Below are 27,375 nucleotides of genomic sequence, written 5' to 3' on the forward strand. Positions count from 1 at the left end.
TCTGGTAATCTTGACTATACCAATTATTAATAATTTCAAACAATTTGTATATAAACATATTATTTTATTATTATTATTTATTTATTTTTCTTTTTTTTTAATTTTTTGCATACATCAAAACATTTGTACAATTCGTCTTTAATTCATTCATATTGGAACTACACCTACGTGTATAACAAAGTTAAGTCTACCGTTATAGTATAACAGAATTGAACAGCACATTCGAATGACGCGCGCATTACTAGAAATTTCCACAGCCCCGTCTGGCAAGCCTGTCAGAGTGTGTGTTGCTATCCCCCTCGCACAAAAGATGTCTGGCAGCACAAAAAAAAGCATATATGTGTACATACATACATACACATGTACATACATATGTAATTTATAAATGGAAATTTGCCTGTCCACTTTAATAAACTCGATCTATAACCACATATGAGTTTAAAAAAATGCATATTCATATGTACATATATTTTTGCTATGCATATGCGCTGATGTATATACATACATATATATTTCAATCCACCCTAGAATGTGGTAAATTCTAGAACGAAAATTTGCAGCTTGGGCAAGAGTATACCAAGCAGTCAGCCAGTCAACACTTAGCAGTGTATTCACTCACTCTATTGATCAAATTGTAAAGAGCACAAGGGAGACAAATCGATTTCTCTAGAATCATCCAGAAGGCAGCAGACTCTGGGTATAAATACAGGCGGACTACTCACATCGCAGTCATTCGAAAGTAATAAGTGTTAAAGTGAAGTTCTCCAGTGAAAGTAAAAAAGTTTGATAGAGAAGATTCTCTTGAAGTAGTGCATAGTTGCTATATATAGATTACTCAACTGCAATGAAAAAGTGTGCAGAATCTGTGGGAAAGGCAAAACTGCGGAGCTATATTATGGCACGTCGACTGAAATAGTTGATAGCGCCCTTTGAGCTTTTTGCTGTGAGCAAGGAAAAGATAATCTGCTTGTCGTCATCGTCGTGGGCACTTTTGAGGCATTTTCACAATGAGGAAATGGTTAAACAGGAAATCAATGGCCAAGTTTTTCCCCACATTCGGCTAGAGAAATTACACTGTAGGCAGGCAGAGGCAGATGCCAGGAGCTTGTAACAAAATTGCTGAGGCAGGCAAAAATTATAGCCAGACCCCGGAGTGTATGTTCTGACCTGGAATTGAGGAGTTTGGAGTTTAGGAAGACAGGTATAAACCGAAACAGCGAAACCAGCTTTTTACTTGTTATACGTAAGCGAAATATGCATAAGGCCTAGTTTTATTTCTCACGTATTTGAAATTTGAAGCATTTATAAATGTGACGTCAGCGTAACTTTTACATTCCAAAGTAAGCGTTTACTCTTATATTGGCAAATATTGTGTAATTTTTTTAATATTGAATTCTACTGCGTAATACATATACTGCTTTCGAAGCTTCTAGAACAATTTTCACCCCATCCATCCGGTTATGTATACTTTTTCGGCCACATCAAGCAAATTCTCTACTGTTCGTTGCTTAAACCCCTGAAAGGAAAGCAGCTGGCCTGCTCTAACATGTAACAGCATTGTATTTCATGTACATACAAAACTCGTATACACGTATTTCTATCTCGCTTGCCCTTACGCAGACACCGTTCCGCAAGGCAAGGCAGCAGCTGCAATAAACTCACCTCGTGGTGGGTTGTTTGTCCCACCCATTTTCAAGTGTATTTGTGTGTGTTTCCATCTCTTTCTTTACGTATACATATGTATATAAAAATGACATGTATATAAGACGTCTTCTTTAACTGTCGCTTATAATTGGTAATTCTTTTAGTAACTAAGTCATAAGTTCTTTAGTCGTTTATAGCCTTAGTTGTTAATCTTATTTATAAACTGTCACTTTGATCATTGTTATACACGTTAACCAAGCAATATGTATTTCTTTCTCTAAACTTTATAGTTGGGCGTTGAAAGTTGATACGCGATCGAACTTGATCGCAATGCGTGAGAAAAACCTTACAATTAGCTCAAAATGCTGCTTGTTCGGTCCCATGTAGCCGTGAGAGTATATCTAAACTAAACTGCGACCAAATGTGTGTGTGTGTCGCGGCCTACACAGGGGTACTAAACATCGTTTTTATCAGATTGTGATTGCGTGGATTGAATATATATAGGAAGCCGTATCGACTTCTCTGCTCTGCTAAGACTTGTTCGAAAGAAAGGCGCCCAAATACATACGTTATATAAACGGTCGTCTATTATTCACCTACCATCGACCGTTATCTCAATACTGATCGAATAGATACAACACTCTACTGACATCGATAGATATACATATATATCTAGTATCTGGAGTAGCAACCGATTGCGCGTTCATTTCGCGCAAAGCCTAAACTGTAGAAAATATTTTATTTACTTTATATTTTTTTTTTCTTTGTTAACGTAAACATTTACGAGCACACGACAAGCGTGGCTTAACTCATAAAATACCCGAAACTGTAAAAAAATACGAAACAATTTATTTCTTCTGTTTTTGTTTAAATCCAAGATTTAAGAAAACTTGTCTATTCTTGTAATTACATTTGTCCAACTCACTTAAAGAAAATGAGAAGAAAAAAAAGAAAAAAATATGAAAGAGCTCACCAAACAGAAAAGAAGCTACAAACAAAAAAGAATAAATGAAATCTGAGATCAATAAATTTCGAAACAATTGTTCGCCATATTTTTATTTTAAGCTTAAATTCTAAAAGAAATTTCAGTCGAATCATCATAAGCGGAGGAAGGGACACAGATCTAAACCTAAATAAACCCCCAGGTTTATTCACAAAATAATTAAAAATCTAAGGAAGCCACACTCACATGCTTTTTCCGACGTAGCATATACAAATCCTCTTATATATGAATAAAAATCTTAAATATATTTTAGCGACTCAGTTAAAATATTAATAATTCATATATTATCATAAAATATTAAGGAAGATTTAATCTTTAAACCAACATTATTGAAAATATGTCTAAGAAAACATGCGTATGGTACATTGACGTTATTCAGAGCGGTATATAAAATCATTAATGGTAAAAAGAAAATTGATTAGATTTCAAAAGCTATGAACCTTATTTGAACATTTTCTGAAGCTAAGAAATGAAACTTATAAGATTTCTAGTTTTTAACTATCTCAACTAATATTTATCCAACATATTCGAGTTATTATAGTAATATGTACTCCTACATATATGATGGTTAAATAAAGTCGAAATTTAAACCAAATATTTCACGATTTTTCACAATTCTCGACGATTTTGTTGAAATGATTATAAAAGGGTCTATTCATACATCTTTGGTTTTTAATTATATCACAGACGGAGTTTAGCGCCCAAAATATTTCTAGTAAAACTTAGACAATTCTTACAATTGCGATCGCAAATGTTACTGAATTATGAAACTTCAACATCAATAAAAAAAAAAGTAATATAAGCCCCCCTACACATGATCCTGCATGAGGATTTCTGCAGCTACTAAAAACACGTTTTCTATACACCAATCCGTAAAAACCTTCCTAAGTTCTTCAAAGGTTCACAATTATAGTCAAATTGAAACTGCAGCTGCCACCATTTGTGACGTCTGCATCTTGATTTTATAAAAAGGGCAATATTTCTAAAGATTTATTCAAAATTTTGAACAACCCTCTTAATGAATTATTTGGGAAATTACAAATCTATATAAAACCTCGTCAAATTACGAACGAATATAAAAAATTCTTTTACGTGGGAGCTTCGAGTGAAAATACTAAAAATACTGCCTTTGGGCCAAGAAAAATATAATAGATGAGATATGATGTGCATTATATTTGACAACTATTGATAACATGGCCTAAAGAGATAGGCTTTATCCAAAACTTGCGTTATAGAAAAACGGCCCATACTATATTTACTTAATATCAAGGAATTTATAATACCACCGCCAAAATAACGCATATATACGTGAAACACAAAACTTATTTATTCTGCGGTATACAATACGAGTTCAATGAACCGAAAATATAAAAATTTATAGGTGGTTTAAAATATTAATTTTCCTTGTGAACGGAAACAGCATATTATATGGTACACTAAAACTAAAAGATAAAATGTAGATGAAAAAGAAATATAGGAACGCAATCTGCGACAAAGTGGGAGATAATACTGACAAACTATAAACATTACCCAGTGATACAATAAACTTGTAGAGTTTATGAGCACTAAATTCCATACAAGGTAGGTGCTACACTAAATATACGTAAAACTAAACTTATTAAATGGTACACTAAAACTAAGTAAATATAAAGAGTGTGTAAAGACACAATAACCCTATTATGTAGGAGGTACACAAATACTGCGTAAAACTAAAAAGTGTGTAAAGATATAACTTCCCTATTAAACGGTCCACACTACGTCAAACTAAGGAGTGTGTGACTACATAATGTCCCTTTTAGGTAGGAGGTACACAAACAATGCGTAAAACCGAAGAGTGTGTAAAGATATAACTTCCCTATTAAATGGTCCACACTACGTCAAACTAAGGAGTGTGTGACTACATAATGTCCCTTTTAGGTAGGGCATACACAAACACTGCGTAGAATTGAAGAGAGTGTGTGAAGACATAATATTCCTATTAAGTAGGGAGTACACAAATACTGTGTAAAACTAAAAAGTGTGTGAAGATATAATTTCCCTTTTAAACGGTACACAAACACTGCGTAAGACTAAAGAGTGTGTGAATACATAATGCCCCTATAAGGTAGGACATACACAACTTCCCTATTAAATGGTACACATAAACTACGTAAATCTAGGAGGTACACAAACACTGCGTAAAACTAATGAGTATGTGAATACATAATGTCCCTTTTAGGTAGGAGGTACACAAACACTGCGTAAAACTAAAGAGCATATAAAGATATAATATCCCAATTAAATGGTACACAGAAACTACGTAAATCTAATGAGTGTGTGAATATATAACTTCCCTATTAATTGGTACACATAAACTACGTCAAACGAAGGAGTGTGTGAAGACATAATGTCCTTATTACGTAGGTGGTACACTGAAACTACGCAAATATAAAGAGTGTGTAAAGACACAATAACCCTATTATGTAGGAGGTACACAAACACTGCGTAAAACTAAGGAGTGTGTAAGGACACAATATCCTTATTAGGTAGGAGGTACACAATCAATGCGTAAAACTACGCTGTGTAAAAACACATTCCCTATTAGATGATGCGCAAACACTGCGAAGAATTGAAGAGAGTGTGTGAAGACACAATATCCCTATTAGGTAGGAGGTACACAAACACTGCGTAAAACTAAGGAGTGTGTAAAGACACAATATCCCTATTAGGTAGGAGGTACACAATCAATGCGTAAAACTACGCTGTGTAAAAACACATTCACTATTAGATGATACGCAAACACTGCGAAGAGTTGAAAAGAGTGTGTGAAGACACAAATAATGCGTAAAACTAAAAAGTGTGTGAAGATATAATTTCTCTTTTAAACGGTACACAGAAACTACGTCAAACTAAGGAGTGTGTGAATATATAACTTCCCTATTAATTGGTACACATAAACTACGTCAAACGAAGGAGTGTGTGAAGACATAATGTCCCTATTAGGTAGGAGGTACACAAACACTGCGTAAAACCGAAGAGTGTGTAAAGATATAACTTCCCTATTAAATGGTACAAATAAACTACGTCAAACTAAGGAACGTGTGAAGACATAATGTCCCTATTAGGTAGGTGTTACACTGAAAGTACGTAAATCTAATGAGTGTGTAAAGATAAAATTTCCCTTTTAAACGGTACACAGAAACTACGTCAAACTGAGGAGTGTGTGAAGATATAAAGTCCCTATTATGTGGGTGGTACACTGAAACTACGTAAATATAAAGAGAGTGTAAAGACACAATATCCCTATTAGATAGGAGGTACACAAACACTGCGTAAAACTACAGAGTGTGTGAATACATAATGTCTCTTTTAGGTAGGAGGTACACAAACACTGCGTAAAACTAAAGAGCATATAAAGATATAATATCCCAATTAAATGGTACACAGAAACTACGTAGATCTAATGAGTGTGTGAATATATAACTTCCCTATTAATTGGTAGACATAAACTACGTCAAACGAAGGAGTGTGTGAAGACATAATGTCCTTATTACGTAGGTGGTACACTGAAACTACGCGAATATAAAGAGTGTGTAAAGACACAATAACCCTATTATGTAGGAGGTACACAAACACTGCGTAAAACTAAGGAGTGTGTAAGGACACAATAACCCTATTATGTAGGAGGTACACAAACACTGCGTAAAACTAAGGAGTGTGTAAGGACACAATATCCTTATTAGGTAGGAGGTACACAATCAATGCGTAAAACTACGCTGTGTAAAAACACATTCCCTATTAGATTATACGCAAACACTGCGAAGAATTGAAGAAAGTGTGTGAAGACACAATATTCCTATTAGGTGGGGAGTACACAAACACTGTGTAAAACTATAAAGTGTGTGAAGATATAATTTCCCTTTTAAACGGTACACAGAAACTACGTCGAACTAAGCAATTTCCATTTTAAATGGTGCACTAAAACTACGTAAAACTACGGTGCGTAAAGTCACATTCCCTATTAGAGGATGCGCAAACACTGCGAAGAATTGAAGAGAGTGTGTGAAGACACAATATCCCTATTAGGTAGGAGGTACACAAACACTGCGTAAAACTAAGAAGTGTGTAAAGACACAATAACCCTATTATGTAGGAGGTATACAAACACTGCGTAAAACTAAGGAGTGTGTAAAGACACAATATCCCTATTAGGTAGGAGGTACACAAACACTGCGTAAAACTAAAGAGCATATAAAGATATATCCCAATTAAATGGTACACAGAAACTACGTAAATCTAATGAGTGTGTGAATATATAACTTCCCTATTAATTGGTACACATAAACTACGTCAAACGAAGGAGTGTGTGAAGACATAATGTCCCTATTAGGTAGGTGTTACACTGAAATTACGTAAATCTAATGAGTGTGTGAAGACAAAATGTCCCTTTTAAACGGTACACAGAAACTACGTCAAACTGAGGAATGTGTGAAGATATAAGGTCCCTATTATGTAGGTGGTACACTGAAACTACGTAAATATAAAGAGAGTGTAAAGACACAATAACCCTATTAGGTAGGAGGTATACAAACACTGCGTAAAACTAAGGAGTGTGTAAAGACACAATATCCCTATTAGGTAGGAGGTACACAAATAATGCGTAAAACTAAAAAGTGTGTGAAGATATAATTTCTCTTTTAAACGGTACACAGAAACTACGTCAAACTAAGGAGTGTGTGAATATATAACTTCCCTATTAATTGGTACACATAAACTACGTCAAACGAAGGAGTGTGTGAAGACATAATGTCCCTATTAGGTAGGAGGTACACAAACACTGCGTAAAACCGAAGAGTGTGTAAAGATATAACTTCCCTATTAAATGGTACAAATAAACTACGTCAAACTAAGGAATGTGTGAAGACATAATGCCCCTATTAGGTAGGACATACATACGTAAATCTAGGAGGTACACAAACACTGCGTAAAGCTAAAAAGTGTGTAAAGATATAACTTCCCTATTAAATGGTACACAGAAACTACGTAAATCTAATGAGTGTGTGAATATATAACTTCCCTATTAATTGGTACACATAAACTACGTAAAACAAAGGAGTGTGTGAGGACATAATGTCCCTATTAGGTAGGTGTTACACTGAAATTACGTAAATTTAATGAGTGTGTGAAGACAAAATGTAAAGACATAATGTCCCTATTAGGTAGGAGGTATACAAACACTTCGTAAAACTAAAGAGTGTGTGAATATATAACTTCCCTATTAAATGGTACACAGAAACTACGAAAATCTAATGAGTGTGTGAATATATAACTTCCCTATTTATTGGTACACATAAACTACGTCGAACAAAGGAGTGTATGAAGACACAATATCCCTATTATTTAGGAGGTACACAAATACTGCGTAAAACTAAAGAGTGTGTGAAGACATAATGTCCCTGTTAGGTAGGAGGTACACAAACACTGCGTAAAACTAAAGAGCATATAAAGATATATCCCAATTAAATGGTACACAGAAACTACGTAAATCTAATGAGTGTGTGAATATATAACTTCCCTATTAATTGGTACACATAAACTACGTCAAACGAAGGAGTGTGTGAAGACATAATGTCCCTATTAGGTAGGTGTTACACTGAAATTACGTAAATCTAATGAGTGTGTGAAGACAAAATGTCCCTTTTAAACGGTACACAGAAACTACGTCAAACTGAGGAATGTGTGAAGATATAAGGTCCCTATATGTAGGTGGTACACTGAAACTACGTAAATATAAAGAGAGTGTAAAGACACAATAACCCTATTAGGTAGGAGGTATACAAACACTGCGTAAAACTAAAGAGTGTGTGAAGACACAATATCCCTATTATTTAGGAGGTACACAAATACTGCGTAAAACTAAGGAGTGTGTAAAGACACAATATCCCTATTAGGTAGGAGGTACACAATCAATGCGTAAAACTACGCTGTGTAAAAACACATTCACTATTAGATGATACGCAAACACTGCGAAGAATTGAAAAGAGTGTGTGAAGACACAAATAATGCGTAAAACTAAAAAGTGTGTGAAGATATAATTTCTCTTTTAAACGGTACACAGAAACTACGTCAAACTAAGGAGTGTGTGAATATATAACTTCCCTATTAATTGGTACACATAAACTACGTCAAACGAAGGAGTATGTGAAGACATAATGTCCCTATTAGGTAGGTGTTACACTGAAATTACGTAAATCTAATGAGTGTGTGAAGACAAAATGTCCCTATTAGGTCGGAGGTACACAAACACTGCGTAAAACTAAAGAGCATATAAAGATATAATTTCCCTGTTAAATGGTACACATAAGCTACGTCAAACTAAAGAGTGTGTGACGACACAATATCCTTATTGCGAAATTGAAGAGAGAGTGTGACGACACAATATCCCTATTAGGTAGGAGGTACACAAACACTGCGTAAAGCTAAAAAGTGTGTAAAGATATAACTTCCCTATTAAATGTTACACAGAAACTACGAAAATCTAATGAGTGTGTGAATATATAACTTCCCTATTAATTGGTACACATAAACTACGTCAAACGAAGGAGTGTGTGAAGACATAATGTCCCTATTAGGTAGGTGTTACACTGAAATTACGTAAATCTAATGAGTGTGTGAAGACAAAATGTCCCTTTTAAACGGTACACAGAAACTACGTCAAACTGAGGAATGTGTGAAGATATAAGGTCCCTATTATGTAGGTGGTACACTGAAACTACGTAAATATAAAGAGAGTGTAAAGACACAATAACCCTATTAGGTAGGAGGTATACAAACACTGCGTAAAACTAAAGAGTGTGTGAAGACACTATATCCCTATTATTTAGGAGGTACACAAATACTGCATAAAACCGAAGAGTGTGTAAAGATATAACTTCCCTATTAAATGGTACAAATAAACTACGTCAAACTAAGGAATGTGTGAAGACATAATGCCCCTATTATGTAGGACATACATACGTAAATCTAGGAGGTACACAAACACTGCGTAAAACTAAAGAGCATATAAAGATATATCCCAATTAAATGTTACACAGAAACTACGTAAATCTGATGAGTGTGTAAAGATATAATTTCCCTTTTAAACGGTACACAGAAACTACGTCAAACTGAGGAATGTGTGAAGATATAAGGTCCCTATTATGTAGGTGGTACACTGAAACTACGTAAATATAAAGAGAGTGTAAAGACACAATATCCCTATTAGATAGGAGGTACACAAACACGGCGTAAAACTAAAGAGTGTGTGAATACATAATGTCCCTTTTAGGTAGGAGGTACACAAACACTGCGTAAAACTAAAGAGCATATAAAGATATAATATCCCAATTAAATGGTACACAGAAACTACGTAAATCTAATGAGTGTGTGAATATATAACTTCCCTATTTATTGGTACACATAAACTACGTCGAACAAAGGAGTGTATGAAGACACAATATCCCTATTATTTAGGAGGTACACAAATACTGCGTAAAACTAAAGAGTGTGTGAAGACATAATGTCCCTGTTAGGTAGGAGGTACACAAACACTGCGTAAAACTAAAGAGCATATAAAGATATATCCCAATTAAACGGTACACAGAAACTACGTCAAACTGAGGAGTGTGTGAAGACATAATGTCCCTATTAGGTGGGAGGTACACAAACACTGCGTAAAACCGAAGAGTGTGTAAAGATATAACTTCCCTATTAAATGGTACACAGAAACTACGTAAATCTAATGAGTGTGTGAATATATAACTTCCATATTAATTGGTACACATAAACTACGTCAAACAAAGGAGTGTGTGAAGACATAATGTCCCTATTAGGTAGGAGGTATACAAACACTGCGTAAAACTAAAGAGTGTGTGAAGACATAATGTCCCTGTTAGGTAGGAGGTATACAAACACTGCGTAAAACTAAAGAGTGTGTGAAGACACTATCCCTATTAGGTACGGAGTACACAAATACTGTGTAAAACTAAAGAGCATATAAAGATATATCCCAATTAAATGGTACACAGAAATTACGTAAATCTAATGAGTGTGTGAAGATATAATTTCCCTTTTAAACGGTACACAGAAACTACGTCAAACTGAGGAGTGTGTGAAGACATAATGTCCCTATTAGGTGGGAGGTACACAAACACTGCGTAAAACCGAAGAGTGTGTAAAGATATAACTTCCCTATTAAATGGTACACAGAAACTACGTAAATCTAATGAGTGTGTGAATATATAACTTCCCTATTAATTGGTACACATAAACTACGTCAAACTGAGGAGTGTGTGAAGACAAAAAGTCCCTATTATGTAGGTACACTGAAACTACGTAAATATAGAGTGTGTAAAGACACAATAACTCTGTTAGGTAGGAGGTACACAAACACTGCGTAAAACTAAGGAGTGTGTAAAGACACAATATCCCTATTAGGTAGGAGGTACACGATCAATGCGTAAAACTACGCTGTGTGAAAACACATTCCCTATTAGATCATACGCAAACACTGCGAAGAATTGAAGGGAGTGTATGAAGACACAACATCCCTATAAGGCAGGGAGTACACAAACACTGCTTAACACTAAAGAGTGTGTGAAGACATAGTCCCTATTATATAGGTGGTACACTGAAACTACGCAAATAGAAAGAGTGTGTAAAGACACAATAACCCTATTAGGTAGGAGGTATACAAACACTGCGTAAAACTAAGGAGTGTGTGAAGACATAATGTCCCTATTAGGTAGGAGGTATACAAACACTTCGTAAAACTAAAGAGTGTGTGAAGATATAACTTCCCTATTAAATGGTACACAGAAACTACGAAAATCTAATGAGTGTGTGAATATATAACTTCCCTATTTATTGGTACACATAAACTACGTCAAACGAAGGAGTGTGTGAAGACATAATGTCCTTATTACGTAGGTGGTACACTGAAACTACGCAAATATAAAGAGTGTGTAAAGACACAATAACTCTATTAGGTAGGAGGTACACAAACACTGCGTAAAACTAAGGAGTGTGTGAAGACATAATGTCCCTATTAGGTAGGAGGTACACAAACACTGCGTAAAACCGAAGAGTGTGTAAAGATATAACTTCCCTATTAAATGGTACACAGAAACTACGAAAATCTAATGAGTGTGTGAATATATAACTTCCCTATTTATTGGTACACATAAACTACGTCAAACAAAGGAGTGTGTGAAGACACAATATCCCTATTATTTAGGAGGTACACAAATACTGCGTAAAACTAAAGAGTGTGTGAAGACATAATGTCCCTGTTAGGTAGGAGGTACACAAACACTGCGTAAAACTAAAGAGCATATAAAGATATATCCCAATTAAATGGTACACAGAAACTACGTAAATCTAATGAGTGTGTGAATATATAACTTCCCTATTAATTGGTACACATAAACTACGTCAAATAAAAAAGTGTGTTAAGACATAATGTCCCTATTAGGTAGGAGGTATACAAACACTGCGTAAAACTAAAGAGTGTGTGAAGACACTATCCCTATTAGGTACGGAGTACACAAATACTGTGTAAAACTAAAGAGCATATAAAGATATATCCCAATTAAATGGTACACAGAAATTACGTAAATCTAATGAGTGTGTGAAGATATAATTTCCCTTTTAAACGGTACACAGAAACTACGTCAAACTGAGGAGTGTGTGAAGACATAATGTCCCTATTAGGTGGGAGGTACACAAACACTGCGTAAAACCGAAGAGTGTGTAAAGATATAACTTCCCTATTAAATGGTACACAGAAACTACGTAAATCTAATGAGTGTGTGAATATATAACTTCCCTATTAATTGGTACACAAAAACTACGTCAAACAAAGGAGTGTGTGAAGACATAATGTCCCTATTAGGTAGGAGGTATACAAACACTGCGTAAAACTAAAGAGTGTGTGAAGACATAATGTCCCTGTTAGGTAGGAGGTACACAAACACTGCGTAAAACTAAAGAGCATATAAAGATATATCCCAATTAAATGGTACACAGAAACTACGTAAATCTAATGAGTGTGTGAAGATATAATTTCCCTTTTAAACGGTACACAGAAACTACGTCAAACTGAGGAGTGTGTGAAGACATAATGTCCCTATTAGGTGGGAGGTACACAAACACTGCGTAAAACCGAAGAGTGTGTAAAGATATAACTTCCCTATTAAATGTTACAAATAAACTACGTCAAACTAAGGAATGTGTGAAGACATAATGCCCCTATTATGTAGGACATACATACGTAAATCTAGGAGGTACACAAACACTGCGTAAAGCTAAAAAGTGTGTAAAAATATAACTTCCCTATTAAATGGTACACAGAAACTACGTAAATCTAATGAGTGTGTGAATATATAACTTCCCTATTAATTGGTACACATAAACTACGTCAAACGAAGGAGTGTGTGAAGACATAATGTCCCTATTAGGTAGGTGTTACACTGAAATTACGTAAATCTAATGAGTGTGTGAAGACAAAATGTCCCTTTTAAACGGCACACAGAAACTACGTCAAACTGAGGAATGTGTGAAGATATAAGGTCCCTATTATGTAGGTGGTACACTGAAACTACGTAAATATAAAGAGAGTGTAAAGACACAATAACCCTATTAGGTAGGAGGTATACAAACACTGCGTAAAGCTAAAAAGTGTGTAAAGATATAACTTCCCTATTAAATGTTACACAGAAACTACGAAAATCTAATGAGTGTGTGAATATATAACTTCCCTATTAATTGGTACACATAAACTACGTCAAACAAAGGAGTGTGTAAAGACATAATGTCCCTATTAGGTAGTTGTTACACAGAAACTACGTAAATCTAATGAGTGTGTAAAGACAAAATTTCCCTTTTAAACGGTACACAAAAACTACGTCAAACTGAGGAGTGTGTGAAGATATAAAGTCCCTATTATGTAGGTGGTACACTGAAACTACGTAAATATAAAGAGTATGTAAAGACACAATAACCCTATTAGGTAGGAGGTATACAAACACTGCGTAAAACTAAGGAATGTGTGAAGACATAATGCCCCTATTAGGTAGGACATACACAAACACTGCGTAAAAGTAAAGAGTGTGTGAAGATGATATAACTTCCCTATTAAATGGTACACAGAAATTACGTAAATCTAATGAGTGTGTGAATATATAACTTCCCTATTAATTGGTACACATAAACTACGTCAAACAAAGGAGTGTGTGAAGACATAATGTCCCTATTAGGTGGGAGGTACACAAACACTGCGTAAAACTAAAGAGTGTGTGAAGACATAATGTCCCTGTTAGGTAGGAGGTACATAAACACTGCGTAAAACTAAAGAGCATATAAAGATATATCCCAATTAAATGGTACACAGAAACTACGTAAATCTAATGAGTGTGTGAAGATATAATTTCCCTTTTAAACGGTACACAGAAACTACGTCAAACTGAGGAGTGTGTGAAGACATAATGTCCCTATTAGGTGGGAGGTACACAAACACTGCGTAAAACCGAAGAGTGTGTAAAGATATAACTTCCCTATTAAATGGTACACAGAAACTACGTAAATCTAATGAGTGTGTGAATATATAACTTCCATATTAATTGGTACACATAAACTACGTCAAACAAAGGAGTGTGTGAAGACATAATGTCCCTATTAGGTAGGAGGTATACAAACACTGCGTAAAACTAAAGAGTGTGTGAAGACATAATGTCCCTGTTAGGTAGGAGGTATACAAACACTGCGTAAAACTAAAGAGTGTGTGAAGACACTATCCCTATTAGGTACGGAGTACACAAATACTGTGTAAAACTAAAGAGCATATAAAGATATATCCCAATTAAATGGTACACAGAAATTACGTAAATCTAATGAGTGTGTGAAGATATAATTTCCCTTTTAAACGGTACACAGAAACTACGTCAAACTGAGGAGTGTGTGAAGACATAATGTCCCTATTAGGTGGGAGGTACACAAACACTGCGTAAAACCGAAGAGTGTGTAAAGATATAACTTCCCTATTAAATGGTACACAGAAACTACGTAAATCTAATGAGTGTGTGAATATATAACTTCCCTATTAATTGGTACACATAAACTACGTCAAACTGAGGAGTGTGTGAAGACAAAAAGTCCCTATTATGTAGGTACACTGAAACTACGTAAATATAGAGTGTGTAAAGACACAATAACTCTGTTAGGTAGGAGGTACACAAACACTGCGTAAAACTAAGGAGTGTGTACAGACACAATATCCCTATTAGGTAGGAGGTACACGATCAATGCGTAAAACTACGCTGTGTGAAAACACATTCCCTATTAGATCATACGCAAACACTGCGAAGAATTGAAGGGAGTGTATGAAGGCACAACATCCCTATAAGGCAGGGAGTACACAAACACTGCTTAACACTAAAGAGTGTGTGAAGACATAGTCCCTATTATATAGGTGGTACACTGAAACTACGCAAATAGAAAGAGTGTGTAAAGACACAATAACCCTATTAGGTAGGAGGTATACAAACACTGCGTAAAACTAAGGAGTGTGTGAAGACATAATGTCCCTATTAGGTAGGAGGTATACAAACACTGCGTAAAACTAAAGAGTGAGTGAAGATATAACTTCCCTATTAAATGGTACACAGAAACTACGAAAATCTAATGAGTGTGTGAATATATAACTTCCCTATTTATTGGTACACATAAACTACGTCAAACAAAGGAGTGTGTGAAGACACAATATCCCTATTATTTAGGAGGTACACAAATACTGCGTAAAACTAAAGAGTGTGTGAAGACATAATGTCCCTGTTAGGTAGGAGGTACACAAACACTGCGTAAAACTAAAGAGCATATAAAGATATAATTTCCCTGTTAAATGGTACACATAAGCTACGTCAAACTAAAGAGTGTGTGACGACACAATATCCTTATTGCGAAATTGAAGAGAGAGTGTAACGACACAATATCCCTATTAGGTAGGAGGTACACAAACACTGCGTAAAGCTAAAAAGTGTGTAAAGATATAACTTCCCTATTAGATGGTACACATAAACTACGTAAATCTAGGAGGTACACAAACACTGCGTAAAACTAAAGAGTGTGTGAATACATAATGTCCCTTTTAGGTAGGAGGTACACAAACACTGCGTAAATCTAAAGAGCATATAAAGATATAATATCCCAATTAAATGGTATACAGAAACTACGTAAATCTAATGAGTGTGTGAATATATAACTTCCCTATTAATTGGTACACATAAACTACGTCAAACGAAGGAGTGTGTGAAGACATAATGTCCTTATTACGTAGGTGGTACACTGAAACTACGCAAATATAAAGAGTGTGTAAAGACACAATAACCCTATTATGTAGGAGGTACACAAACACTGCGTAAAACTAAGGAGTGTGTAAGGACACAATATCCTTATTAGGTAGGAGGTACACAATCAATGCGTAAAACTACGTTGTGTAAAAACACATTCCCTATTAGATTATACGCAAACACTGCGAAGAATTGAAGAGAGTGTGAAGACACAATATTCCTATTAGGTGGGGAGTACACAAACACTGTGTAAAACTATAAAGTGTGTGAAGATATAATTTCCCTTTTAAACGGTACACAGAAACTACGTCGAACTAAGCAATTTCCATTTTAAATGGTGCACTAAAACTACGTAAAACTACGGTGCGTAAAGACACATTCCCTATTAGATGATGCGCAAACACTGCGAAGAATTGAAGAGAGTGTGTGAAGACACAATATCCCTATTAGGTAGGAGGTACACAAACACTGCGTAAAACTAAGAAGTGTGTGAAGACACAATATCCCTATTATTTAGGAGGTACACAAATACTGCGTAAAACTAAAGACTGTGTGAAGACATAATGTCCCCATTAGGTAGGTGGCGTAAAACTAAAGAGTGTGTTTTTACAAAACTACGTTAAACTAATTAGTATGTAAAACCGAAATTCCTTTTTTGAACGATATGCAAACATTGACTAAGAGTGTATAAACACATAATTTTCCTATGGTACCTAAAAATTGTGGAAAAGGGTGTGGTGAAATATGTATAGTCGTGTGAAAATAATAATTTTGTATGACGTTGGAGGTGTATTTATACTGGCCAAAAATTTAGATAGGTTGTAATAACATTAATAGCTCCCTGTTATATAGATTGTATGCAAACACTAATTCTTTACACATCCACAATATTAAATGTTTTGGGTTTTAATTCTTTCGCTTTAGTTTAAACATAATCAATGTTCTATAATATATCCTTTCAATGCATGAAATACATATATTATTTTGTGTGTCTTGGCACTTCTTACTGAATTTGTATTGACATTGCTATTTATAAATTATACACTATTCATCTGGATGAAAAAATTTATTTTCACTAAAAGCCTACTTCAATTATATGGGTCACATTCGAAGCTCTGTTTAAATTCCTAGAGTTTCCTTAACGTTCAGCTTTTTATCAGTGGTGAAATTAATTGCATTTGTATATAGATTTTTTTTAAATCTATAACACAATACTTTAAAGGTATTATATATATATATATATATATATATATATATATATATATATATATATACAGTCATGGTCAAATTAATAGGTGTGACCCAAAGATTCTAGCATATTTTAGAATAATTACGGTTTGACAACATCTATCAGCACGAAATTTTTTTTGTTAGGTATGGCCACACTATTTGAAAAGGAAATAGGTAAATCTTCCAAAAAAATTTACTCGCTAAAAAGTTTTGGCTGTTATACATTCTCTACCTCAAAATTGACCTGGACACATTAATAGGTGTGTTTAACTTAACAAAAAATTATTAAAATATTAAAGACTTTTTGAGTAAGCAAAGGTAGTATTTTTATTGAATATAATTTGATTGAAGCATCAAAATTTTCATTTGCAACATTTAAATAAAATTAGATGGGTCGTGGAGTTCACTGCAGTGCTGAAGAGAGAAATCTTGTTCTCAAGCTTCGTGAAAAGGGTAAAACTTATAAATGCATTGCCTCACTAATGGGACGATCGGAAAACTTCGTTACAAATGCTCTAAAACCAAAAAAAGATAAAAAGAAGCCGGGTGCCCGGAGGAAAACCACCGTAAGAGAGGATTCCCGGATAGTCACCTTGGCTAAAAGGGATCCTTTTAAGTCTTCGAGAGCGATTGCCATCGAAATGAGCAATGTTGTATCGGCACGAACTATTCGTCGACTTCTATTAAGCTCGAATCTACCTGGGAGAGTTGCTCGCAGGGTTTCTCTATTGCGTAAATCAAATATTCGGATGAGGCTTAATTTTGCTCAAACTCACAAGGCCTGGTGTGGTTTAGAGGGAGAGCGTAAATGGAGGAACATTCTCTGGAGTGATGAAACAAACAAAAATTTCTTTGAGAATGACTCAAATATAAATGTTCGAAGACCTAAAGGCAAAGAATTGGATCCTAGATATACAAAAAAAAGGCGGTTAAGCACGGAGGAGGTGGCATAATGGTTTGAGACTGCTTTTCATGGCATGGTTTTGAAATGCACCATCGACCATTTTCATAATAAACAGATTTCTGTAAAAGGAACTATTGAGTAGTGTTTTATGCTACCATATGCCCACGACAACATACCTCTAAAATAGAAATTCCAACAGGATAACGATTCTAAATAGGACTCTCCAGTAGTTAAGGATTGGTTTCATGAAAATATAATTGAAGTTTATGAGTGGCCAAGTCAGTCTCCAGATCTCAATCCAACTGAGAACCTTTGGGGACACTTGAAAAGGCTAATTTTCAAGACTACCTGCTTCAATTACACCCAATTATTGGAAAATACTCAGGAGGAATGGAGCACCATTCCTGTGGAAAGGTGTAGAAGGTTAATATCGTCTATGCCCCAAAGAATCAGCAAAGTCATTGCGAATAAAAGCGGATATACAGGGTATTAACCATACTTATCCAAATATATTCTAAATATTCTACAATATTTCAGAATTTTTAACTTTTTTTTTTTTAATTTGCTGGGTACACCTATTAACCTGGCCAGCAAAAATTTGAGTTTTTTGTGAAGTATGCCAAAATTATGCTAAAAATTATTATTTTTTAAACTTGTTTTTTGTTGTTGTTATTCTATAATGTGTCTATTTTTTAATATAAATTAAATTTTTTAGTTACATGAAAAAATATAGACGTTATTCTCATTTAAAAAAAAAAAAAATTTCACACCTATTAATTTGACCATGAGTGTATATATATATATATATATATACAAATGTATTCATTTGTATTGTGCTTGCCTTGCACACTAACAGAGTTGATTATGTAATTTATATTTATTTACATTTTATAATATTGTTCATGTTCTTAACGCTTCATTATTAAAGCCATATTATCTTTTGAAGTATGTTAAAGAAAATTTATTGAAAATTTATACAAAAATACCTGACGAGGCTCCTTATAGCTTCGGTAAAAATCAAATTATGAATTATGAATATTTTTGTTTGAAAACTTCTGCACTTTGGAAGACAATCCCATAAGTTGTAAGCCAAAATACTCACGCCATAATATAGTCATTGACAATACATTTAATTTTTAGTTTTACTACGACAATATTTTACAATACTCAGTAAGCGAATTAATCCGCACTGAAAACACACTTGAACAAGCTTGAGTGACAATAAAACGAAAGCCCAAACATGATGCTCCTCAACAATTAACACAAGAGTATGAGAATTTCCGCAGCTACTGAAAACTATGATTTCTACACATCAATCCGAAATACCCCTAAGTTCTTCAAAGATATTCAAAAGTATCAATCAACTACGATATAATTACCACTGGCGCTGCCATTATTTGTTACGTCAGACTCTTCATCTTGTTGACATGGGCAATATTGTTTCAATCCGATTTATACACGATCTCTTTAAACAATAACTTTTAAGTCAATCAACAGTTTTATAAAATTGCAAATCAATATAAAACAACGTTCCATCGGAATATAAAAATTTTTTCTTATTATACGCAAAAGGGTATACAAAAAATTTTGTTTATTTTTTAAAGGGGTATTATAAACCAGCGTCAAACCTAACGAACGGTTGTGTGAAAACATAAAAACTTCACTATTATTTTCTCTATGGCACTTAAAGCACTTAAAGAGTCATAACAACATACCACAATTTCAGTACAAACACTTAGTTAAACCGAAGAATTTGTAAAAACATAATTTGTTTGTTGTTCAATGAGTCTGTCTAAAATTTTGTGGTGTGTAAGCTACGAAAATTGCTCAAACCTTCAAAAGCGCACCAGGGCTTTTTAATACACATTCCAATGTTCCTAATACATGTATGATGCTATAAAAATAATTTCCTTAATACACTCCATTTCTTCTTCAGTTTTGTTTGTTCATTTTCGTCATTTTAACTGCAACATTAGCAATGAATGTTATATACGAAAAACTATATAAAATAACGCTATATATACATATCCATGCTTTTCAATTTTGTTTTCTTTGTGATATAGATCAATAACATTAACATTTTATATGCCCCAGCACTTCTTATGTAATTAGCATTGACATTGCTTACTGCTAAATTTGAATTATTTATCTGGGTGACGAAAATCGTTTTTTACCTTTTTATTCGGAAGACTACTCCAATTTCTAATATTTCACTAACTTTCAACTATTTATTTTAAGTTAATGTTACCCAAGTTTTGTACTCTACTGAAAATATTTTAATTAAAAAATATGATTAATCCGCATTCCCAATAGTATTGGCATATATATTTTAATTTGAGTAGTCTTTCATACAAAAACTAATATATATTGCTAACGAAGAAATTGATATACATGATATACACATATAGCACATGTTCTCGTCTCTTAAGTTCCACATATCTACTGTCTTCTATTACCCACTTAAGTCTAATCACACTGACTTATCAACAAATTCTCGTATGTTCACTTCGATGTATTCATAACTGAAATGCTGAATACATATTCATATCATATCTTCGCACAGCATTGAAAGCCCCACTTCGATATAATCATATATATATCATATCATACTTAACTGGAATACTGGATAATTATTTGCAAAATTATATATAAATTTTATATATTTTAATTACATTTACGAAAAAACATTTCTATTTATATTTATTTTTTGGAATCGCCTTTAATCATATACATGATGGATTTCTAATATTCACATAAAACAGATATACAATTTTAGTCCACAATTTTATGGCTAAATAAAAAAGTATAACATATATTTTGTAGAACTGATGGAAAGTATAAATGGCAAGACAACTGATAGACCATCAGATTATCAATTATGGACTCTAACTTCATATCATCTACTTATGGTCATAGTATCTACAAAGAAATACTACACACGCATGATGAAAACGACTGCTTCGGAACAATTATAATCAAATGCAACGTAATATTCGGTATATATGTAATATTTATATTACATGACCAAAGCCAGAAGCCAACAAACAAACACATCTTAAAAATATACAAAATATAAATAAGCCTAGACTAACTTTTTCTTAAAAGATGAGGAGAATGCAAGAATTTTCGCTCAGCAAAATGAGTTTTAAAGTACTTCAAATGGTCAAACCTTCTGATATTAATCGAAACTATTAATTGAATATTCGATTTTAATAAAATATATACATCAAAAATGTAAAAAATTTAATAATTTTCATAATACATTTCAATGCCCATGTCAAAAATTTGAACACATATTGGCCGTTACTGACAACAAAAACAAATGTACTCTCGTACTCCCTTTTGAATTTTTTCACAGTCAAATCTATTGACGTAACTGTTATTTTTTGTTAAACGTTTTGGTATTTTTTAATTGACATACACCTGTTAATTCTACTTTTGAAACGGAACATCAAGAATTCCCTGAATATATATATCATGAATATATAATTTCATACTAAAATATTAAAAAACAAGTAAGAAAGCTCCAGTCGAGACTGCTCGACTAGGAGATACCCTGAACCCTCCAAGCTGATATTCTCTTCATTCTGCACTTCTTTTATGCACACATACATACACATGCATCCACACGCACGCATAAGCCTGCGATCTGCTAACTGCGCAGTAAGCAGCGACTGCGCTTGGGCTGCGCTGCAGTGTGGGCAATATTATGAGAATTTATTTGTTAAATAATATCTTTTGTAGACATACGATCTTAATGAAACTTTTAGAGCGTAATCATAAGGTGATCATGTGTGTATATTCCAAAGCCCAAGTCTCTAGTATTTGAAATACGCTTTTTACAAAAGTGAGGGTGAGGGGGTGAATTTAAGGGTGGGGGGTAAATTTTAACAAAAACCGAAATTGTATAAATTGCATATAAGCATACATTAAAAATTTGGAGACTCTAGCAATAAGGGTGTAGAAGATATAATTTTATAACTGGTTTTCGATAAGGGTTTTTATCGATAAAAAAAGATCGGGATGAGTTATCGATTTTTAATGATAAACTTGATATGCGCGCTGTAATTACGGACATTTAAAAAAAAAATTGAAGTCTCTAGCTCTTATATCTTCTGAAATCGACGCGTTCATACATACGGACGGACGGACGGACGGACGGACGGACGGACGGACGGACAGACAGACGGACAGGGCCAAATCGACTCAGCTCGTCGCCCTGATCAAGAATATATATACTTTGTGGGGTCTGCCACGCCTCCTTCTGCCTGTTACATACTTTTAACAAAACCATTATACCCTGATTTCCCATTTTCAATGGGTTCAGGGTATAACAAGTAAGAACGTTGCGGTCGGGCGTTACCGACTGCGGAATACTCATTCACATCCCATTACCAAATTAGTAGTTAAGTTTCGCTCTAATACTGTAGAAAATACGGTACTCTAACTGCAAAGTTTGAATGCTTACCCTCAAAAATATGAAAATTACAGTTTATTTTTGGATATGCCACGCCCCTACAGAAGCGTAAAAATTATTTTTAGGTCATCTATAGAGGAGGTTACTGGTAACTTAACTATATAAATTTGAAGCTTCTAACTATTATACTTTCGTAGATATGAACTTTTGCGGTTTGGCACGCCCCCTTTGGGCGAACATATATCTAACAAACCTGTTGGGTCTTGGGTGATCAGAACGAGTATATATACAAAAGTTGAGGTCTCTGGCATCAATAGTGTCCAAAAAATAGCAGAATTTAAAATATCACAATTAATTTTGTATTTAGACTTTATAGAATCATAATATTAGCTGACGAGCAAATTTTAGCGCTCTAGCTGATATATCCGCCATAGCTTGTGATCTAGGGTGGTCGACGCGGACCTACATACCATACTACATACAATTTCAGCTTTCTAGCTCTTCAACTAACATGATTTCTGGCATATTGGAAAATGCATTTTCCGATTTGCCACGCCCCTAGTGGGCAGATCAGGAAAATTTTGACACTTTATAAATCAGAGATATACACGAGTATGTGTTCCAAATTTCAAGTCTCTAGCTTCAATAGCGCCGAAATAGATTGCGTTTATACGGACAGACGGACAGGAAGACGGACATTGCACAAAACCAATATGCTAATTCATTTTCGTGAATGAGTATAAAAAAAAAAACAATCTACATTTCTCGACAATCATTTTAATTTATTTTTCTCAATGTATAGACTAAATATACTATGCATATGTATATCCGTTTGTTCATTTAATACTTTAACCAGCCATTCTAATATACTGTTTTTCTATACTCCTTACCGTACATATATGTATGTATGGCAGTATAATATGTATGCTGTTGATGCAGAGATACTTTCACCTTCCTCTCTCCCTCCTCCCAAATTGTACAACTTGTGAGATGCATCAGATTTTCGGGTGAGGTTTTATGATGCAGTACTCATTGTCCCATTCCGAATACTAAAAAAGAATCCTTCTCCCATTTGGTATTAAAACCACCCACCAAAAAACCTCACCCACCAAACATATGAACAAAGAGATACAAAATATTCAATACAGCAACGATGAAAAACTCAGTCTGGAACTGGACCTGGAACTGGAACTGGGACGTCGGTTCTATAATGCTGCCAGAAGAAAATAGTCTAAATATGCTGCCGAAGAATTCATTGGCGATTTTGAGGAAAAATGGCCTGTACTACCCACCAATTCATGGACTCGTCAGCCGCTTGATCTTGACCTGTTGCAATAAATATTTGCTGTCACACATCAATGTCAAAGTCAATTCAATTGATACATCAGTTTGATCATGAACACAATATATTAAGTATGAATTGTAAATTGAAATGTCAAAAGAAATTGTTTGAATAAATTAAATTGTATTTAATAATTTATAAATAATATGAATTTTCGTTCAATGATTGCAAACACTATTTGAATTTTATTATTTTAGATTCTATTGAAAACAAAACACGTTTGGTGATATATTTGTAATTAGTTTGTATTTATTTATTTATATTTGCTTAAAAAATTTGAAACAATTTATAATACAAAGGAATCGAAAACATCGAAAACGTTATTGACAAAAATTGCAGAAATATTTTCACACACATTCAACTAAACTAATTCATTTCCGCATTGTTTATATTTTGCATTTAAAATAGACAATTAAAATGATTTATAAAATCGCTTTACGAATATATACATATATATTCGCATATATAAAAATCCCTTATGTCTAAATGCTTTAGCGTTCACATTCAAATCGGGGGCGGAGAATCCACATGCGCCTGCAAAAAGGGTGTGGTCGTGGCCTCATACACAGGAATAAATCTTGGGATCAAAATTCAAGCATTTGCTTTTAACTATTTACAAAAATATGAATTTCATTATTAATTTTTATTATATTTTCTTTCGTGTTTTTTTTTTTTTTTTTTTTTTTTTTTTTTTTTTGTTACGAAATATCGAATACATTTGTGGGTGACTTTTCTGATAGCACATTTAAGAATGAGGAGAACTACGGCACATTGGCTGGAGCTAATTGGACAAAAGTGTAAACGATTGTATAAATATAAATTTTTTCGAATTACAAATCAGAGAGCTCTTATTGAGGGGATCCGAGTGGGAGATGCCTATAACACGCGTATGTTACTTTTGAGTGGCTCTCCACAATTTTAGAAAAAAAAATTTTTGAATAACGTCAACAGATATAATGCTATGTCCGATCTGGGCGAAGACTTTGTATGCATATGGAGAATAGATGATTTTAGATAAAATAGTTTTCGAGTTATGGGAAAAAAACAAAATCTCTATATAGGAATAGTCAGACGGACTGATAAAGCTATGGGGCACATCGTAGTGCCCAAATATTCTTTTGGATATTGGTCAGGATGTTAAAAGATGGCTATTTAAGTTTAAAATGCATTCGTATTCTTTTTTGTTTTTTGTATTTTTAATTATTTAGTGTGTTGTTTATGTTTACTTAGTAAAAGCTGACAACAAATTTGAATTTTACTTATTTGATAGGTACACTCAAAAATATGTATGTTATATTAGTGTTAGCTGTTGTTGTCTTTCTTTTGGCGCCCTTTTTAACCATTATACGATATTGCTATTTATTGATTTGTCTCATTCTGGGAGGTGTGTCGACGCTCTATAAGTGGTGTTACGAGCGCCTCTCCTAACTATTGCATAAGTGAATGAGTGGAGGAAACTTCGATGCCATAGAGTGAGTGTTTTCTTAAACTGTTTTTGCTGTCGTTTTGTTGCATAGTATCTCCGCTGTTATATGTGTGTATATATTAAATATATCGTAGTCCTTATAATGTAACCCTTATACAGTTAGCCCACTCTATTACGAACCAAACACCCCCAGCGTTTTGCATAATGTCTAGATATATAATTTAGTTCATATATGGTTTGCTCAAATACTTTCTTTTTAGCTAACTAGCAATTAGTTACAATTTCGATTTCGTGTGGAATCAATTCGCATAACATTCGCTATATACATGGTTTTTACGTTTCTCGTTTTCATTATATCGCTTAACGGGAGAGGGGGCCTTACAAAATTTTGACTAGTTATTTATGCAAGTGCCTGGAAGAGGCCTTCGAATTGTTAATTAGAGAAATCGCTTGGACTTTTGTTTTAGGTCATAAATGTTTTTGTTTTTCTTTTTTTTTTTTATCTTTTTTTCTCTTTAAGTCTATGTAATCGAAGGAAATGCTAATTTCTGAAATCCTTTGGATGCACTCAATATTTAGGTTTATCTCCAATGTCTGTCCGTCTGCCAGTTCTTTTACAGTTGTGTTTGTTTATTCTAGACCTATATCACCGCTTAATTGCCTTAAACACTCTAATTATTATAAGCATTTCTTGCTGATTCATTGTTGTCTCGTCCTTTGTGTATGTGTTTGTTTTCATTTTGGATTGATTGATTATGAACATATGAGTGCCAGCTACTTAATAAAGTTCAAAGTTTATAAAACTTTACAATTTCTTATGCCTTCAGCTATAATTATGAATCATACAATATATATATTAGTCTATATGTATGTATTATGTGCTTAGTTTTGCAAGGTATTAATTATGTATGTATGAAACCAATGTGATCCTATGCAAAATTGTATTAAACATACATATATGGATATATATATATATCCATATATATATGTATATATATGGATTTAGCTTAGGTATGTTTATTGTGAAATATTTTGCACTGTACAACAAAATATGTTTTCTTTTCATTTTTTCTTTCATTTTTTTTTTCTTTTCTTATTTTGTACAATTTGAAAACTAATTTATACTTTCACATACATATGCGTAGTTGCTAGCAAATTGCGTTTACTTTCTTGTTCACTTAGCTTCACACTTTAGGTGTATGTGTGTATATATTGTGTACTTTAGTCATAGGAAACGTTTTTATTTTTCGAAATGATATAGAAAAATAAATGCAGAGAACACTATTTAGCATACATAATTTTAAGCTTTTAGCTTCTTTTCGTATATGTAGTCATTTTTGCATTAAAGTTAATTTGCTTTTTCAAATAAATAGCAATTGTTTTTTGCATGTGTTTTTATATTTATTTAGATTTTAGCATTCAGGCGCGTTTTACTAGGCCTAAACAGCGCATGCTCTAAGGCTTTCTTGCAAACCATTTAATAGTAATTTTGGTATATATGTATATATATATATATATATATATATATATATATATATATATATATATATATTGATTTGAATATTAAGCACTTACAACTAAACAAAACAAGATAGTTTCAATTCAATTAATAATAATAAAAAACAACTAACTTATATACAGCAAAAGATATTTCAAATTGTTTATGATCGCGTAGGCCTTACATATACAATATGCAATGTACAATTAGTCTTAAATGTGTGTCTTGTATACATGTTTCGTCAGAATGGGAATTGCTTGGGTTAGTGAGCAGATCCTTGGCTTAACCCATCTACCAAATTGCTGAAGTTGTGCAATTCTAGTAACGTTGGCCACATCAACATGACTAACAGCAACAGCCAGCTGGTCAAGTGAGCTGAGGAGCTGGCACTGGACCCCGTTTCACCGCATTTGCCTGAAAATTAGAGAATCAAAAATGAATTCGATAATATATGAAGACATATAATAGAATCAATAAATGGAAGCTATTATAAATAAAAATGTATATAATAACTGATGGTGATGATCAGAATCCTTATCTTTCTTACTAC

The 27,375-nt window shown here is 33.7% G+C and overlaps 1 protein-coding gene and 1 long non-coding RNA gene across 5 annotated transcripts in view; one reads left to right on the forward strand and one right to left on the reverse strand.

Annotated features, from left to right (window-relative positions):
- The first annotated feature begins 1,059 nt into the window (after positions 1-1,059).
- On the forward strand, positions 1,060-27,240 carry LOC108615796 (uncharacterized). Its single transcript, XR_016271576.1, has 3 exons — positions 1,060-1,201; positions 1,935-11,959; positions 12,138-27,240. It is a non-coding gene; the product is annotated as an uncharacterized LOC108615796 (long non-coding RNA).
- Positions 26,959-27,375, reverse strand: part of aus (argus) — a 30,627-nt gene continuing 30,210 nt past the window's right edge. For all 4 annotated transcript variants that reach the window (XM_089476149.1, XM_089476145.1, XM_018010153.2 and 1 more), the window contains exon 15: positions 26,959-27,239. In XM_089476149.1, coding sequence (XP_089332275.1) covers positions 27,088-27,239 — 152 coding nt within the window. In that variant the 3' untranslated portion in view covers positions 26,959-27,087. The remainder of the gene's footprint in view (positions 27,240-27,375) is intronic.

This window comes from Drosophila arizonae, chromosome 2 (assembly GCF_054131065.1).
Source record: "Drosophila arizonae isolate 15081-1271.41 chromosome 2, UAZ_ARI_1.0, whole genome shotgun sequence".
Lineage (NCBI taxonomy): Eukaryota > Metazoa > Arthropoda > Insecta > Diptera > Drosophilidae > Drosophila > Drosophila arizonae.